The sequence below is a fragment of the Sceloporus occidentalis genome, unplaced genomic scaffold (assembly GCF_023333645.1).
Source record: "Sceloporus occidentalis isolate IW3139 unplaced genomic scaffold, rSceOcc1.0.p SCAF_1, whole genome shotgun sequence".
Taxonomy (NCBI): domain Eukaryota; kingdom Metazoa; phylum Chordata; class Lepidosauria; order Squamata; family Phrynosomatidae; genus Sceloporus; species Sceloporus occidentalis.
Window position 1 is genome coordinate 44,917,596 of NW_028316981.1, and position 19,761 is coordinate 44,937,356.

Below are 19,761 nucleotides of genomic sequence, written 5' to 3' on the forward strand. Positions count from 1 at the left end.
TCTGTTATCTCTCTCTTGCAAACTTTTTTTTCTTTTTTTCCCTTTTGCTTGTAGCTCAGCATATATTGTACTGGTGTTCTCGCAACATGTCCTTTTGGAGCAGTATATCATTTAATCTTGCAGTCCTTATGAATCTACTGGTAGCATTTTTCTATCCATTTAAAGGAATCAAAGGAGGTATGAATATTTCAAAGTTACGAAATGTAATTTTTAATAACTAAAGCCAAGAATGGGGTTGCTAAGTAAAGTTCTTACTTTTGGTGAATGTTTTTGTGATTCCGTTGTAAGCACTTTCCACTCTCTCAAGTAGTGAGAAAACTATGGGTTTCACACTCTCTCCGGTTAGAAAAGGTGGCAAAGAGTTGTGATGTCTTTGCAGTTTCTTCTTTGTGGTCTCTGTGACTCACACCCAAGTTATTCTATGCCTGCACAGAGCTGATTGGAACTGTCTAGAGCTTACTAAGGCATTTTCTGCAGTATCTCCTCCCAGGACATATGATCGAGTGAGATTCTCACCTGTCCCCACTGTTTCTTTGATCACTGCCACATCTCAGTTGAGAAGCTCTGTTGTTTTGTGCTCCCCAAACCCTGCCACACTGAATCTACTGTATCTAAAATCTCAGCTTTCTGCCTTTAAGTCCAAATTGAAACTACTTTTAAGAGTTTTTTTCTCCCTGTTTATCTTCATTGTGATGGATGTCATGTTCCAAAGACAGATGAGAAAGATTTCTGGCCATGAAAAAAACAAACAGAAATACTATATTGTAGTCAGACTCATAGCAGAGTTTCTCCTAAAGAAGCTTGATTTTAAATACTTGGATGAAGGTGAATATATGTGCCAGTATTTTGAGTGTTTTCAAATACATCACCAATATTTTTGGAAATATTGGACTATTTTAGTAGATCTAAGGGGCTTTATTTATACATTATTAACCACAAAACAGATCACTCTGTTTTCAGACCCTCTCCCATTCAGATTTAGCAATCCTATTCCCTCAATAATCTCTGTTTTTGACAGGGGTTGAAATGTACAAAATTATTTTTATAAACATTTTTGAAAATGTATTTTTTTCTCAAAATGTACATTTCTAAGTATATTTTTTTCATGACATGCATTTTGATAGGCAGTGGCTATTTTATTTTGAATTTGCCTCTTCCTGTTCCATTAATATTTTCCCATAGAAATAGAACCCCCTCTTTCAGGACTTTCACATATGGGGGGAGGGATCCTTTGGGGGAGATACTCATGTTCTGCCATAGCGGGAAGAAAACTCTTAATTGTTTACCCTTTAGACAGTCAGGGATTTACATCCCTATTAAACAGTACTGCATGATATCAGAACATGGCATTTGCAGGGGAAGACTGGAATGTAGGTAAAAATACTGCTAAGTTGGGCCAGTTTGATTATTAAATATCATCAGATGGTAGGTAGAACAAAAGACAAACCCCAAAAACCCCTTGGTTTCAGATCTGGGGAGCAGGGAAGACTGGAATCTTTTGGGCAGCTTTTAAATAACTTGTTTTGTTACTGATTTGTATATGCTCATTTGTGTTACTTTGCAGACATATTTTAAATCTGTATTATCTTTTATTGTTAGAAGCCCTCTCTGGAGCTGCGTCAGTACATTTTACTCACATGGCTTCATAGAGCCCTTAAGGATGCTAGTAACAAATATACATTTCAAAACAAATGCATAATGAACTCTATTTGGATATTTTCCCTTTCTCAGGTACCCTGGAGCCTCACTTGTCAGGTTTACTCTGGACAGCTATGCTGATATCGCTTGCTATAGTTATCGCCTTACCTAAACCCCATGGCATTCGAGCTTTAATAGCTTCCACAATATTGCGATTAATATTTTCAGTAGGTTTACAGCCAACGTTATTTCTTCTGGGGGCTTTCAATGTAAGTATCAAATAGGATCCTCTCAAATGTTGTTGCTTTTTTCTAGCTACATGCTTAGTGGATAACATTCTGTTTTCTGCCCAAAAGTATTAGTAGAATTTACAAAACAAATTCTCCAACGTGTTGTCAGAACTAATTTATGTTTTTAATGTGTTTCCTGAATCAGAGACATAGCCAGGATTTTGGGAAGAGGGGGAGTCCAGACTAAGTGCCACCATTATATTGGGGCTTGGGCACAGCGGTGCGGCGGCACACACCATTCATTGTATCTAATGGAAGGGGGGGTCCGGACCCCCCCCCTTGGCTACATCCCTGCCTGAATGATCCTTAGTAGTTTCAATTGAGAAATAGTATTTTAAATCATTTACTAATCTTTTGTTGCAGGTTTGTAACAAAATAATCTTTCTAATGAGTTTTGTTGGTAATTGTGGAACTTTCACACGAGGATACAAAGCCATGATCATGGATGTGGAGTTTCTTTATCATCTGCTATACCTTCTTATTTGTGCAATGGGGCTGTTTGTTCATGAATTTTTCTATAGTTTGCTGGTAAGTGTTTAATCATAATGTTTCATAATATAACTGTGCTTAATAGCTGTGGATATTAGTAATCTTTATGATACTAAATGCATCTAAGCTAACAATCCAAATCTGATTGTTAGTCTCACCTACAGTAGAACCGCTGACTGAATGCAAGTTATGTAAATGTTTATTTACCAAGGTCCCATTAATTTAGTGGCTCTCCTCTATTTGGAACTAACAATCAGATCTAGGCCAAGGTTTGCAGGGTCTCAACCTATGATATACATATTTCTCAAAAAAGTTGTGGCATAAACGGACATGAAACTAATGGACCAGAAAGCAACTAGTTTCTGAAAACCTCATGAGCTGTGGGCATGTGCTTCTAATCTATGCAGTTTTGGTAAAGCATTTTTAAAATAGAGAAAACTTAACCTTCATGGTGTGGCACATTGTAAAAAAAGATGTTATGTGCATTCTAGAGTGTTGTTGTGGTCTCTGGGGTTACTTTTCTGAGGTCCTGGTGCCCCTTTTTCCTTTTAAGATGGAGAGAAAAACTTGTCCAGTCCCAGATAAAGTTGAAATCAAAGGAGCAACTTGGTGAAAACAAATGTAACGGTGAAACTACACACTTGATATAAAATGTTGGCAGTGGCTGAACTCTGCTCACTTAGCTCAGCTGAGAACAGAAGTGGGAAAACTGCCACCTAAGTCCAATTTCTTCAGCCTCGTGACTCCGAAAGCCCCCAGGCCTATAATAATTGCCCTATTTTTCCCCATTAAATTTTGACCAAAAACTTTCCAAATCAACTAAAAATTGCACAGATGTAGCAATTTACTTGCCCCACCCTTCCAGAGTTCCCAACATAGAAATATTCCAAGATAAACCCAGACAGAGGCTGAGACATGATGGTGTGGCCAGCCAGGGGGATACAGGGATGGCAACTGACCGCCATCTCTGCACAGTTGCCCACTTAGTTTAGTCAGGTCATGTCTGGGCAAAAGGTGGAGAGAGGCAACACATCTATCTTTTGAGATTTTTCTCCTGACCTGTAGCGTTGGTACATGTAAGCTTATGACACCACACTATATCATATCCCTCCTGAGAATTGTGGTTTTCAGCATGGATCATGGTAGAAAGTTGCTTGGTAATTCAACTGCCCTTCCTTCTTCCATAACAAACAGCAGGAACAAGAGAGGGCCTTAGGTAAAATCTATAAAATGATTATTATAACAATTGCAGAAAATGTTTGCAAGAAATTATCATAGTAATTAGCAAGTGTTTCATTAAGAGCAAGGGGTTTAATGGGGGAGCTATTGTGCATACTACTGCAAAGCACTCACCACTGGATCCTTGGTCTGCATGAATAGAAGTAGTAGCAGCAGCAGCAGCATGAAAAGATTATGGGAGATGCTGGATTAAGAGATGTCAAATTCATATTACAAATGCCAGTGTCTTTACTACAAAACACTGGATTGCCATTGAACTGTTTTGCTCACAAGGCAAATGGGAAGGTGGCACTTTTAAGAGAATTACTGTGAGCTGGAAGGAGGTGCTTAATCTTACATAATCTGCCAGTTGTGTTTGGTAAATGCCCATCTGTGATGGCACAAAATTTATCCATGGAGGTGGCAGTAGATGTGTTGCTTCTTCCCTCTTTACCTCTTCCTCTTATAGCTATCCTGCAATGCCCCCACAGCCAATTTTTTCATATATTTACAGAGTACAATCATGATTGGGATTCAGGGAATTTTCAGGGAGGAATTCTGCAAAATGGCAGTTGCCAACAATCAGGAAAGCCACTTTCACAGTAAAGCTTCCGTTTTTTAAAAAAACTTTAAGGTTAAAGTGGCTTTCCCAATCATTGGCTACTATCATTTTACCCCCAGTAAGGTCTGTGAATTATGGCCATAGAGTTGTTTCAAGGGGAATTGTGATTTAAAGAAAGGCAGTTTCTGTTGTTTTGTTTTTTAAAAGAAAGACTTCACCTTCAAATTGCTGTATGTAGTAAAATATTGCCATTCACAGAAAGTGTGTGTGTGTGGGAAACAATCGCAGGAGTTATGGGCTTGACAGACGGGGGGCTAAACGCTGTTCCTGTTTGCCCTGGATCATTGCTGCGGCAACCACATGCCACAGCAATCTCTTGGGAGAAAAAAGAAACTGCTGTAAGCAGCTTCTTGGAAGGGGCGCCATAATGGCGCTCGCGTGCCATCATGACACCTCCTGTGGCCAGCGCTGTGTGGGTGCTATGACACAAGTGCGTCATCATGGCGTGCCCCATATGGATGGGTGCACACCAAGATGGTGCCCAGGGCACACGGTAGGGTTTGAGAGCATGTGAACGCTCTGTCCTACCACAGCTCTAGTTCACAATCAGGCCGACACAAAGTGCCGGTCTGTACCACCCCACAGTTGCCAAGAAGAGTATTGTCAAGGGTGGGGAGCAGGGAGAAATTTAATTAAAATGTTAGGCCTGTTTCATTTTCAAATGACTCTCTCTCCCTTTGAAGTGAAAATTATTTGCTTTTTTGAAGAACTTTAAGCTTGTATTCTAGCCCTTCCAATTATGACTATTAATGTTACTTCATAAAAAGGAATCAGGTTGCTCCTGAGGCAGTGTGTTGGTCCGGCCAAAGACCTGTTCATTTTAATAGAACTTAAATGTGATTAACCTTGTTTGATTCTGACAACTGTCTCCTCGTATGAATTTAGTCACAGAGACTGTAATGTTTCCATTAGGTCATTCTGTGGCTTTTCGCTTATGTACTAATCCACATGGGGATTTCCACATCAAAGTCTAAGCTAGTGTGGCATGAAGCATCACTTGTCCTGCCATCATACAGGTGTAGGACAAACAGCATGCTTATAGTTGGGTCTGTGGTTTTTCATTTGCCAAACCATGGTAATGTTGTTTTGTCATTTCTGAACTATAGCTTATGCTATGCTGCTAGGACCCAGCCAAACCAATCAGATTTATTTATAACTTTTGAGTAGTCCCCATTATATAGTTTTGATTTTTTTTAGTTGTTTTCTCTTTTGCTTTTAGTAGTAATTGCAAAAAGAGATTATTGAACTATGGCCCCACAAAATTAGCATTTCTAAAACGGCATGAGCCATTTTACAGTTGATATAGCCATCTGTTACAGGAGGGCCCTGTCTGTCTTTAACCAATAATAAATTTTTGAAATGTTTTGAACTGCCCCTTTTCCAGCTTTTTGACTTGGTGTACAGAGAGGAGACCTTGCTGAATGTCATTAAAAGTGTTACCCGCAATGGACGTTCCATCATCCTGACTGCTGTTCTTGCTCTTATCTTGGTTTACCTGTTCTCGATAGTGGGCTACTTGTTCTTCAAGGATGACTTCATCTTGGAAGTAGATAAACTACCTAATGAAACTTTATTACCAGGTAGATACTATACATCCCATCCCTCAAAGTATACAACCAGTGTAAATGCATCAAGTTCTTTTTCTTAAGAGGCTTAAACCCCTTCCATAGATGATTGCCTGTTAAGATTAGATTTCTTTTGAGAGAGTTCCACTCTAAATTAAGATTTTTTTTTTCTGTTGAAAGCATATAGCATTAGGCTACAAAGCAAATTTGACTGCATCAGTCTCTCCCTGCAGAGATTATTTTACCATGTGGCACAGAATAGTAGGGACTGTCTAGTACAGTAAAATTAAATAAAGCTAAGCATGTATCCTTATGTACCAAAATATTCCATAGTTCTACACCAGATACGCTAAGGTTAAGTGCTATGGATAAATTTGTGTGTGTGTGTGTGTGTGTGTGTGTATCTTTATATGTTGTGCTGTCAGACTATCTGTGATGAGAATATGGAAGTTCCAAAGAAGTACAAATTTAAGAATGTCAGGTTGGATCAAAAAGCTGTACACAGAGGGTATGCCTTCTTTGATCAGAGGTAATTCGGATAAATCGTATTCCAGATGCTTTTCCTGCAACCCTAGGTTAGGAGCATACTCATTGGCATTTGTTCATCCTGTTGCCTGCAGCAGTCTTCTAAAAATGCTATATGTGAACAGTCCTGACTGGAAACACTATCATATAGGAGCTAAGCTGTAATTCATATTGCCATGATAATGTATGTGTATCTTACATTCCCTGCAAATGCACTGAGAAGCTAGGATTCACTGCGTGTCTCATGCCTACACCTTGTGTACATGCAGCAAAATAGATATTTACAGTACAATTCTCTACATATCTGCTGAGAAGCAAATTCCATTGAATTCAGTGCAGCTTATTCACATGTAACCATATATAAAGTTTCATCCTTAAACAGAAATCACATATCACTGTACCAAAAGTTGCACGTTATTTCCTACAAAACTACTTTACTTGTAGGAATTTTGTCACATTTTGAATGTGTCCTCAGTTGGCTTGAGCCAATATGTTCTGTTTGCTGTAGGACTGGTTCTGACATCACTTTTATGTATTAAACATTTCAAGACATTTCTGGATAGTTCATTAAATTTTTCAAGTGAGTAAGATGCAAAACCTCTAGTTTCCCATTCTGTTCTGGTCCTTGCTGCAGACATTCAGATATTAGCTCCACACCACCCACTTTTGTTCTGGAATACATACACCATGAAAAATACAGGCACCATTAAAATTGTTTAAGAACACAACATAAATGAAGAATGCCAACTGTTCATAAGCTTTAGCCCTCAACTATGCAGATGGGACATTTAGTTCCTTAGAGTCACATTTTGTTGCAGAATTCACATACAACCAGACCTATAAGATATGCCTTTTTATGACATAGTCAACTGGAAAGTTATACACAATATCTTTGAGGAATAAATGAGGGATGCCAGCTGTGCACAGAGAGTTTAATTTTCACTTATGCAAACATAATATCTTTATTTTCCAGAGCCATAGCTGTGTTGCAGAACTTACACTGAGCTAGACCTACAATGTTGGCATTTATGACATTTTCACCTGAAGTGCTGTAAACAATATCTCAGAGTTTCTGCTAGCATTTTTTACAAAAAAAACCCCCAACACAATTGTAACAAAAATTGTCCAAATAAATCTACTGCATTTGTGTTGGTTGCATTTTTTGCAAATAACAAAAACTGACAGATACTGAAAACAAATATTCTCTGTCATGTAAGCATATTTTTTCTGTGTCTTTGAACACTCTGAAATACACTTAATCCTGCACCTACAAGCACCCCGATAAATATGGGACATTTTTTACACCACAGTACATTGAAATTCTTATTTAGTTTGTAAAATACCCCAAATTAAATTGCAGAATGTGTGTGTGTGTGTGTGTGTGTGTGTGTGCGTGCAAGAGAGAGGGAGGGAGATTAAAACTTGTTAAGTAGTCAAGGGACAGTTATGAAATCACATTTCAGAAATGATATAATGAGTAGCAGCAAAGTCACTTTACTGGTGTAACAAATAACATTTTCTGTTTACTTCTACAATTTGCTTTTTTATGACACTCTTGGAGGCATTTTAACCAGAATAATTCAACCTTTGTATCATTTTCTTACCAAACCTAATGGGTTTTTGTTGTTGTTGTTTCAAAGAAATAATGGAAAGTACCAGAAAAATATTTACAGGGGGAATAGTTTTTTTTAACATCACAGAGAGTAAGAGCAGTGGATTACTTATCAAATACTATAGCTAGCTACTGGATTAATTGTTCTGTAAAAATAATTTCCAGACTGTGGTTAGAATCCATCTTGTGAGGCCTTTGGGCTGAACTGTGAAATAATGATTTTTAAATCGAGGACAGTTTTAATAAAATTATTGTTAACAGTGTATTCACTGTGTTTGAACTCTAGAACCATTTAAGCTGTGTTTCTGATATCTTAATTTGAACTTCTAGATCAGCACAGTGAAGCCGGTGAACCAATGACCAGGGAGTTCCTATATTCCAATGTATGCAGAATAGGGAATGGAGAAAACTGTTCTTCTGTTGTTCCTTCCTCAGGTATGTATCCTGGGTCCCCTCCCACCAGGCTAGGTTTAAACTGGAGTTTTTACTGGGTATTTTGATATATTAAAACATCACTCATTAAAAAATAAAATGCAATCACAAGCCTGAGGGCAGGGAACCGTCCAATTAAAAAGATTGTATGTACAGTATTCTACGGTGAACTCGCCACGAGTCAGTGTAAGAGGGGCGCCCCAAAGAAGAGATACAAGGACTCCCTGAAACAACATCTCAGGCTTGGCCAGATAGATCACCAACAATGGTCCTCCCTGGCCTCGCATCGGGAGGCATGGAGACGCACTATCCATGACGCTGCAGCCTTCTTCGAAAGCTCACGCCGAACGAGCCTCGAAGAGAAACGACAACGCAGAAAGAACCGCAACCTGGAAACATAACCCAAGGAGACTTTCTGCTGTGCTTTCTGCAACCGGACCTGTTTATCCCGAATTGGCCTTTTTAGTCACCAACGCGCTTGTACAAAGCGGGATGAGTCCTTCCTGAATCTTCGTTCGCGAAGCAAAGCCAGAGGATGTACAGCGCTGTGTAAATTTACAGCGCTTTATAAATAAAGGTTAATAATAATAATAATAATAATAATAACACTTTTTAAAGTATATATTAAATCAGTTAACTATACTAAAACACATTAAAGCTATTCAAAGATATAGCCGTCTTAGTCTGTAGAATCAGTATGTACAGAGATCTTGCAGTAACTTTGAGACTAGCTGAAATAAAAAATTTGGAAGCATGAGCTTTCATAGACTTCAGTCTACTTCCTAAGATGCATATAGTGGAGTGGAAACCAGGCACAGACATATATATGCCACTGGTATGTGAGAATGTCAGTTCAAATGAAAAATTCTTTGTGTATGAAAATTAAGTAGCAAGTCCAATTTTAATGATGGTCGTTAGAGAACAAAGGCATTGTGAACTGGCCAGTGTGTATGGAAATGAAGAGGCAAGACCAATTTGGCATTGGAAACTAGCCTTTAGGTGAAGAGAATAGATGAATGTAGGACAGCCCCCTGAGGATGGGGTCAGATAGTTTGAAATGTGTGTAGTGAGTCAGAAAGCCATTATCCCTGTTCAATCTATTGGTGAGGAACTGTAGTTTATGGATGAATTCCAATTCTGCTGTTTCTCTTTCCAATCTACCTTTGTAGTTCTTTTGTTCAAAGACTGCTGTTCTGAGGTCTGGGATGGAATGCCCAGGGAGATTGAAATTTTCTGCCACCGTTTTTTGTGCTCCCATTTCTAATGTTTGATTTATGTCTGTTTATCCTCTGGCGCAGGGATGAGCCTGTTTGCCCAATGTCGAGTGCACTGATGACATAGTATAGCATAAATCACTTGGGAGGATGAGCATGTTGGGATGGAGCACACCTTGAGTGTGTCACTAGCTGACACAGGACACTGAATCCGGCATGACTGTTTTGATTTGTGAAGTCGAAGGCTTTCATGGCCGGCATCCATATTTTTTGTGGGTTTTTCGGGCTATGTGGCCATGATCCAGAAGAATTTCTTCCTGACATTTCGCCAGCATCTGAAGATGCCAGCCACAGATGCTGGTGAAATGTCAGGAAGAAACTCTTCTGGAACATGGCCACATAGCCCGAAAAACCCACCAAAAACTACTGTTTTGATTGTTGCTATTTTCTAGCAGTCTTCTGGATCTATTCATGCAACACTGATACTTCCTGTTTTGTCCTAGCTCGACCCACTCTTCTCACACTCATTGCAGCTCAAGGGCACAGCTATGTTTAGTTTAGTTTCAGTTTTGATTTCATCCTAATTTGCATTTTTTAAAATCCGTAAATTCTTTCCTCTTGTGTGTGATCATATATGCAGATCTTGGTAAACTGTTCAGAAGCATACTGAAATGAAATTCTACCCCACTGGTACCTGCCAACTTCAACAGCTAGTGTAGAGAAGACCATATTGTACCTTCCTGTCAAACAATTGCAAAAGATGTGCAGCCTCTCAGAAAAAGAAGAAGAAATTGATTATTCTAATTCAGCATTATTAGGATTGAACCCACTGATTGTCAAATCAAGACCTTTAATAGTTCAGCACTCAAATCCCTCTATATTTCAGTTTTTATCACAATCATTTTGTAAAAATCCATTTTTTTCCATTCAGAATATGAAGGCATTTCTGAATTTTGGTAAATTCTTACCAAAAAGAAAAAGATATGAAATGCTCAACCACCCTAAGTTGCATGATGGGTGGGGGGGGGGGGGGAGGAAGAATCTGGTTCCCTCCCCCCAAACTGTTTCCCCCCCCCCCCCAGATTTGTTGTTGTTGTTAAAAATTGTTTATGTTTTTTCCCCCTGGAATAAAGAAGAAAATATTTAACACAAGATGTTAATATTTCTAAAAACTATGTAGCGTATCTTACATCATCACAATTCCTATTTCCCCGGCCCTTTGGAATACGCTGCCCTTAGAGCTCCGCTCAGTTACCTCCCTGGCCCAATTCAAACGGGACTTGAAGACCTACCTGTTTCAAATTGCATTCCCCGATTAAGTCCCTATAGGCCCCCCCGCCGCACAGGCCACACCGGCAATGGTTTGGCTAACCCGGGGGCTTTTGTTGTTGTTTTTGTTTTGTTCTTTGCTTTATGTTGTAGTGTGATTTATGTAATTTTTGATATGGTTTTTAATTGAATTTTGTGTATTTTTAAATGCTGTAAACCGCCCTGATCTTATGGAAGGGCGGTATACAAATAAAACGTTTATTTATTATTATTATTACTTTTCTCGGGGGCAAAACAGACTGGCTCTAAATGCTGGCTTCCTGGTGGCTTGAAGGGAGGCATGATGTTTAGACGCCATGTGCCCCCAAGATGCCCGGAAGCCGCCCAGATGTGGACCAGCTTCCAGGTGCTCCAGGGCACGACATTTACATGCTGCACGCCACAGGAGCACCATAAAGCCATGCCAGGGCGGGAAAAGCCAGCTTTTTGCCTGCACAAAAAGGAGCAGTAATTTGCTTCTTCTTTTGGGGCCGGCAAAAAGACAGATTGGAGTTTCGGTTTGTGGTTGCTGCAGCCTCAATCCAGCTCTCTCAGTGGCGGCTTCAATTTGCACCTTTGGGGCAGTTTGTTCTGCCCCTGAGTTTTGTTTGCGGGAATGTGTGCTTTTTGTCTGTTTGGCACTATGGAGGACTAGAAGAGACAAAGTTATTTTTCTTTGTTTTGCTAATATTGAATGTCCCTTCTGTTTTTCTTTGGAGGATGCCTTTAAACTAGGAAAATCAAAGAGGCTACTTAGAGATTAGTGTTCAGGACCTTCAATTTGTGGTTGTTTTCTGAATATTTTATGCCTTTAATATGCCAACAAAGGGGCTTACTAATATTGCATCTTTTCAAATTTTTCAAAAATTTCCCTTTTCCTTCCAAATAAGCAAAATAACAACAACAATTTGTGTAAATTTACAGCACTTTATAAATAAAGGTTAATAATAATAACAACAACAACAACACCCCCGAGCTTAAATATTTCTGGAATTTTTGTTGTTGAAATTTGTGTATTCATTTGCAACAATGAACACTACACTCCCTCATGTTTACTTCAGTGCCTTTCTGTCTTTGCATATTAATTTCATGCCCCTACCCCAAATATCTCTTTCTCAAACCCATGTATTTCCATAAGAGTGGATAATGGGTTGGGTTTATTTAATTATACCAATTAAGCCTCTATGCTTTTATTAATTCTGATGTTCATGTGTTATGTTTCTAATTTGTGAAACGTCTCCAGAGTTTTCACCCTAAAAGACAGCTCTATCTATTTTAAATTATTTCCTGCACTTTCAATTTACTATATAAAATTAATGGCCTTGCTGTCAAGACCAGGCGGAAGGTTGGAACTTTTTGAACTGAACATATTTTAGATGTGAAGCATGCAGAGAGGTCAGTGAGGCCTGTACTGGTTCCTTTACTTTTGTGCCTCTTCAGACAAATTAAGAAACACAAAATGATTGATCCTAGTCACCTTTAGCTGGAAGAGGAAACTACAGTCGGCCCTTATTATACACGGATTTTTTTATACACGGATTCAAGTATACACGGTTTGAAAATGTTCAAAAAATAAAAAATGGGAAATCAAGGTAAATTTATACTTTTTTGGAACACTTTCAAACCGTGTATACTTGAATCCGTGTATAATTTTGCTATGTCATTATATTTAATGGGACTTGAGCATACACAGATTTTGTTATAAACGGAGGATCTTGGAACCAAACCCCAGCGTATAACAAGGGTCCACTGTATGGTCTTGGAAGACAAGAGGAGGACATAGTAGCCATGCTTGGTAGATTAATTCTGTCCTTGAAAATAAGAAATGGGAAACCTTTAAGACATACAAACCAAAATAGATCTTGTAGCATTTGGAGAAAGAAAGAAGTTGGTAGCATAAAATTTTGTAGACTTAAGCCTACTTCCTTGGATGCATGGAGTGGAGAGTCTAGGAACACAGCGTTATAAGTAGACTGTGCATGTGAATAGCAATAGAAATGCAAAAGTTGTGGATATGGTGATGAGGTCACAAGTTCAGTTTTAACAATGGTTGTTGGGAGGTATAGGCAGGAGAAGCCCACAGCCATGGTAAGTAGGTAACCATGTGAATGGTGGTGGGAGTTACTGGAATGTAATGGGATACTGGCTGAGAACCAGAAAGGCACTGTGTTGAATTGGCCAAGAGAGCCTTTGTAAGGCTGAGATGTTAACTAGCATTATAGATGTGTAGTGTTCCAGGAAACCATTTTTTCCATTCAACCCACAGTCAATGGCCCGGAGTTTGTAGATTTTATTCAATTCTGCTGTTTCTCTTTCCAATCCTTCTTTGTAGGATTTTTTTTTTTTTTTTGTTCAAAGACCACTGGCCAGAGGTCTGAGATGGAATGCCCAGGTAGACTGGAGTGTGTTGCAACTACTTGTTGTATATTCCCATCCCTAATATTTACATTATGTCAATTTATCCTCTGGTGCAGGGACTGGTCTGTTTGCCCAATATAGAGAGCTGAAGGATAGCATATATCGCAATAGAGGATGAGCAAGTGAGGCTCTGTCTGTTCCTAGGCACTTCATGTATGTGAAGAAGCAGACTTAAGGTTATTATGCTCACTTTTTTCTTTCTCCCAGTTATTCTCAAAGGTGCAACAAGATCCCTTTGCATACTGATCCAGACTAACATGGCCATGTCTTTGCAAACAAAATAGAAATACTTCTTTATAATAGGAGTGCATAATTCAAATACCTCTGAGGCATGCTTCTTCATTTTATTAATTCAAAAAGACCACATTACTGCAGTAAATGTAGAAAACAAATCTTGTTATTAAACTTAGCATTAACTTTTTAACCTCCTCTTTCCTTCTGTCACCCATGGCATATGCTTTCCATTCACTGTCTCTCACCTGTTCCTTTTCTCTAGTCATGTAGTTGCACAAATGTCTCTGCACTACCACACACCTACACACAGTTTTGTGGTCCATACCCCCACCAGATCTTTCTGCACTCACATCTTTCCATTTTTCTCCCACTCATTTCTGATTCTAATCTTTCTGTAGAGCACAGAGGACGCACAAGGCTTTTTCTCTTTCTATCAGAATTGTTACTCTGGGAGAATCTTGGATCCATGTGGGGCATGCAGTTCAGATTGGTTCACTGCAGTAAACTGGAAACACTGATATCACCTTCCACCATGGCACCTTTGAATCTAACAATACCAGGGAGGTGTATATGTAGGCAGTCTTTCATTTCTGAGCATACCTTTTATAGGATAGGATCCTTCAGCCTATTTTTATGGGGTGAATGGGATAGGACACACCCCGGGTGTGTGTGAAAAAATGTGAATATCACTGCTACAAGCTTTGTGGCAATGTGATCCAACTTCTGTAAATGTGTGACACACCTTCCTCTCTCTTTTCCTTTAAAATCTTATTTATTTGGGAGATAGACTTTTGATCACATGGGTTTTTTTGGCTTTCTTAAGCTCATTTTAGCCCTCAGTAGGTCCTAGAGGTTGGAAGCTGGCCTTCAGCTCCTGGAGCTTGTCTAGCCTGCCTTGAAATTTCCTACAAAGAGCTTTCCACCAATAGTGGCTATTGTAAATACTCATGGGACTCTGGTGGTGGGTGGGACAGTGGGCTACATTTTCTCATAGTGTCCTGAACCATAGTCATTCTGAGGAGTGTATAGATATACTAAAGAGATTCTTTGCTTTCTAGGGGAAATGGAAATTGTTCCTTTATTTTACATTTGATAACTACATCTGATGCTTCTAGAACTGGAAAGGAACTAAATTAATTAATGCGGTTTGTTCTAGAATAAAACCTGAGGCACCATGGGTTATACGTTTGGACACCAACAATAAAAGCACAACTATAATATTTGCTCTTTTTTAAAAAAAGGTCTCTGTAACTCAGAACATAATTGCTGGATCCTGATCACATGATGTGGAAAGCTATTGACATGTTCTCAATTTGTGTGTGTGTTGTTTTTTTTAAAACACCTTTTGGACATGAACAATATCATGACTTTGTAATCAAAGCATGGAAGTGCAGAAGGAAAATGAAAGAAAGCCTATTTCTGTGACTTCACGATTGTCTCACATTGACAGTGCAATTTCAAGGAGAATTTGAGGAATATGGGTAGTGTATTTTCATCCCATTCTGTCTCACAATGGTATTCTGATTTGTGTGTTTGGTAGAACTGTTTTCTGAAGACGCTGAGGAAGAGGATAAGGAACATACGTGTGAGACGTTGCTGATGTGCATCGTTACTGTTCTTAGTCATGGCCTGCGGAGTGGTGGTGGTGTAGGAGATGTGCTCAGAAAACCATCCAAGGAGGTAAATCACCACTATATGTGGGGACAGGGGGAGAAGATTAAATTGGGTTAAATGTCTAGAAAGGGATCAGAATACTTTTCCATGGACATCTTTTCTCTTATTGCTTCATTCATTAAAACTGAATTGTCTCATGTAGAGTCTTGACTTAATTTGATTTTGTGCATGAAGGGTGTAATTGCTTTTGCTAAATGAGTATGCCCTAGCAATATCTTCTTTTGGCTACGCAGGCACTTCTGGAGATACAAAATAAAACGATTTACAACTAAAACCAAAACACTGATCTCGAGTTACAGTAGTTGATAGTGTTATAGTAATTAAGTACTATAATATATTCAGGGGTGGCTGTGTTGGCCAGATAAAAAAGCACAATGACATCCAAAATTTACAAAACAGTGATATGTTTATTCAGACAACCAAAATACATGAATTACAGGATGCAAGCTTTTGAAGCTCCAGTGACTCCTTCGTCAGGCAAAGTTCTATTATCTGTGCAATCACTTCCTTACAAATCTGTTTCTTTAACCTGCTGTGACCTCTAAGCCCTTTTGGTAATGCAAAGGGTTTCCTGTGAACCATAGTTAATATTGCAATGGCATACCCACTGTAAATATTTTTGTATGCTGGTGATCTGCAGTAGTCATTTAGATATAGGACATAGAAATCCCACCCAAAAAAGAATGGCCACTTATAACATAAAATATGTATTTGAAAAGTTATCCCTTTCTTTACCATTCCTCCTTTCCTTCATGTCCTGTCACACATCTTTCTATTACTCCCTCTATCAACTTTTATACTCCAGTCTTATTTATCTAGAAACCATTTGGTTTTCAGGAACCTCTTTTTGCTGCAAGAGTGATCTATGACCTCCTCTTCTTCTTCATGGTGATCATTATTGTCCTAAATCTCATTTTTGGTGTCATTATTGATACTTTTGCTGATCTGAGGAGTGAAAAGCAGAAGAAAGAAGAAATTTTAAAAACAACATGCTTTATTTGTGGTGAGTGTAAAACTAGCAAATGGTCTCTTCCAGTCAAATACAGGATGTTTTTTTAAAGTTGTTCGTGAATTCAGTATTGGCCCCCATTCATGTGGATATAATGGTTCTTATTTCTAACTTTTAATTGTATAATTAACAGAAAACTTTTTAATAAAAACTTTTGGGGCGGGTGGGTGGCTGGATGGATAGAGGAGTGGATTGAACAATGGTAGGTATGTATATATATTTATTTATATATCTGAATAATTATATTATATTGTATTGTATTGTATACAAGTCCCTTAAATCCTGTAAATACATTATAAATGTGGGGCAACATGCTATTTAAGTAATTTCTGAACGGATTTCTTCACTGTGTTTCTCCTGTTATGAAGGTGGAAAGTGATGCTCTTTCCACTTTAAAAGCTGAAAGCTTAAGACCGAGCTATTTGTTTTCTACATAGGTTTGGAAAGAGACAAGTTTGATAACAAGACAGTCACTTTTGAAGAGCATATTAAAGAGGAACACAATATGTGGCACTATTTGTTCTTCATTGTCTTGGTCAAAGTAAAAGATTCTACAGAATATACAGGACCTGAAAGCTATGTGGCTGAAATGATAAAGGTGAGTGTGAGATAGTCTCTCTAAAATACATGCAGTTTCTGTACTTTTTTTGCTTTTGAGCGGTTAGAATAATGGAATAATAGAGTTAGGAGAGACGCCAAGGGCCATCCAATCCAACCCACTGCCATGCAAGAAGACACAATTAAAGCACTCCCGACAGATGGCCATCCAGACTCTATTTAAAAACCTCCAAAGAAGGAGACTCCACCACTCTCTGAGGCAGTATGTTCCAATCTCAAACAGCTCTTACTATCAGGAAGTTCTTCCTGATGTTGAGATGGAATCTGTTTTCCAGTACGGTAGTTATATACAAACTGAATTTGTATCATGCAGGGCTTGAGGAAACAGAGACAAATAAGTTAAACAGTCTCAGTATGGTTTCATTTTATTGCTGGTAATAATTAATGATTGCATATATATTCGAGTTGCCCTTCCAGACAACTAAAAGCCCACTTGCTTATCTAGTGGCTATATTGTAGTATATATTCTACCTATAAGTAGAAAATATGTACAGATGTACATAGAGGTGTCCTGTATTACACCCACCCTTTCCCACAAAACTGGGACCCAAGGCAGCTTATAAGATAAAAATAAATTTCAAGTAAATATACATATTTAAAAATTATATTAAATTGTCTATAGAATTAAAACTATTTAAAACATTGATTTAAATGCAAAGGATAAAAGTAATACAGCAGACTAGGAAAAACCTTTTCTTGCAAAAGTCAGTTCCTGACAGCCTACAGGAATAAAGAAATCTTCACCTGCCCAAGAAAGGACAACAAGGAGAGATGTTGGAAAGCAAGAAAACGCCTTTTAAATTTCTGTTTTCTAAATTTATATTTTTATATAAATATTTGAAACAAGAGTTTCAAATAGATTTAATTTTATATTGTATGAGTATGTGTGTGTGCACATTTGTGGTCATTGTTGCAAGGAAATCATTAGTTCTTTCAGTTTTTTGTCTTGAGGATGTGTGTGGTGAGGGTTGTTATGCCTCTCTGGGGCTAAAAGTTATTTTCACTGCTGAAAATATTATGAAATATTGTGAGAGTGACCAAGGCAGGACTTGTTATTCCTCATGATCAGCAATATCATGTGCACTATCCAGTTGGTGCGTATTTCATAGTGGGAAGCCTTTTTCACAGCACACTGCAAACTGACAAGAAGCAAAGGAGGGAAGGAGGAATCCTCTCATGTTTCGGGTGACAGTTCATTGAGAAAACAGGATATACTTAATGGCAGCTGTATTATCTGTGAGAAGATGTATGGATCCTGCATGGCAAATTGAAAAAATGCTGTTTGTTTGGTGAATTCATTGTCAGGCAAGGTTTCAAAAATGGGGGGAAAGTGTAATTTCCTAATCAAAATGGTCTCTCCACCCCCTACTAGCCCCCCCAAAAACAGTAAGAAAAACGTTGCCAAATTTGTCTTTTGTATCGACCATTCATATGAACATCACCAAATCAATAAATTATAAAAGTTCAGTGTGATATGGCCATGCTCTTCCTTACGATCTTTATATACTGAGATATCATCTTTGATAGCTATACCATTAAACAATAATCCCCAGTACAATGTCATGCAATTTAAATAAATCCATCATTAACTATCTGATTTTTAATTATAATTATTGTAATAACACCAACATAACAGTGTTTTTTGCAAGCAAAGAATGGTTAGCTCATCTGATATCCAAATGTTCACTACAGTGATTCTTAAGTGATATTCAAATGTCGGTCCCTAGAGCTTCTTCATGTTTGTGGTTATTAACCCTCAAAATATTTGCATAAGAATGTCAAACACATTGGGAAAAATAGCACAGTATTAGTATCATTGTGGTTGACACTAGTCTTGTAGCAGACCAGAAAAATCTGCTTTGAAAGCAGTATCTAATGAGATAAACTAGCTTTCTTCCCGGTTCATCAGAGCTGTCTTATCAATGAAAGATTGTTTATTTATTTGGATATTTATAAACTGCTTTTCATCGGGAGATATGAGAGTGATGAACAGTACAACAACAACAAAAAAGTTATAAAACCACAAAGTGCAAGAGACAATTAAAGTTGTATTTAAAGCAATGGACTGGCTTAAAAATTCTGGACAAACAGAAAGGTTTTGACTTGGTGTTATATTGACTGAAAGGTTATTGCCAGTCATGCTTCCATAGGGAGGGTATTTCACAAATGAGGTGCCACAGCAGAATGATGTGACTATGAAGGAAAGAACACTTTCTACTATGGCAGAAAGGCACTTTGAGAAGGGCATCCCCTCTGGATTTTTCCTATTCTTTGTGTTACTTTATGTATCTAATTTTTTTAGAAATATCGGGAAGCACTATTTTGGTCAACCTTTGGGTTAACAATTCCCGAAACATTTTGTTCATTGCAAAGTCCACTTTGCAGGTCAGCCCATTGGTCAGGTGAGTTCGTTGCACTCCTTTCTTCTATCCTTTCTTGCTGTTCACCTTCTATACATTTTTATTTTTTAAAAAACCCACAAGTAATAAAACAATTAACCAAAGCACATAGCAGTTGACAGCAACAATTACAGTGCACCCTTTCCTTATGCAGGGGATCTGTCCTTCCTCCCCCCCCCCCCCAACCTAAGGAAAATACAGTCAGCCCTCCTGATAGGCGGGTTTGCCTTCCACAGCTTTGAGTTTACACGAAAGGCAAGCCCTGGTAGAAATAATGGGGTACTCAAGCCATGCGCCCTGTGCACCACACGAGCACATGCCCCATTTTTTTCTATGGGGCTTGAAAACAATGGGGATCATGCATGCAGCACCATTTCTTCTTCTGTCGTACAGCTTTCAGCATAAACTGAAAGCCGCATATGTGCACCCGTGTATGATATGGATGCACTGTACAACAAAGAAATTAACTAAGTTTTTTAATCATGTAATATCACTA

General features: G+C 38.4%; 1 protein-coding gene across 8 annotated transcripts in view; it reads left to right on the forward strand.

The window, feature by feature from the left end:
• LOC149321350 (inositol 1,4,5-trisphosphate-gated calcium channel ITPR1) overlaps nucleotides 1-19,761 on the forward strand; it is a 273,413-nt gene that overhangs the window by 228,637 nt on the left and 25,015 nt on the right. For all 8 annotated transcript variants that reach the window (XM_089520074.1, XM_089520084.1, XM_089520102.1 and 5 more), the window contains 8 exons: nucleotides 55-177; nucleotides 1,732-1,907; nucleotides 2,292-2,456; nucleotides 5,642-5,837; nucleotides 8,290-8,394; nucleotides 15,106-15,245; nucleotides 16,077-16,242; nucleotides 16,686-16,846. In XM_089520074.1, coding sequence (XP_089376200.1) covers nucleotides 55-177; nucleotides 1,732-1,907; nucleotides 2,292-2,456; nucleotides 5,642-5,837; nucleotides 8,290-8,394; nucleotides 15,106-15,245; nucleotides 16,077-16,242; nucleotides 16,686-16,846 — 1,232 coding nt within the window. The remainder of the gene's footprint in view (nucleotides 1-54; nucleotides 178-1,731; nucleotides 1,908-2,291; nucleotides 2,457-5,641; nucleotides 5,838-8,289; nucleotides 8,395-15,105; nucleotides 15,246-16,076; nucleotides 16,243-16,685; nucleotides 16,847-19,761) is intronic.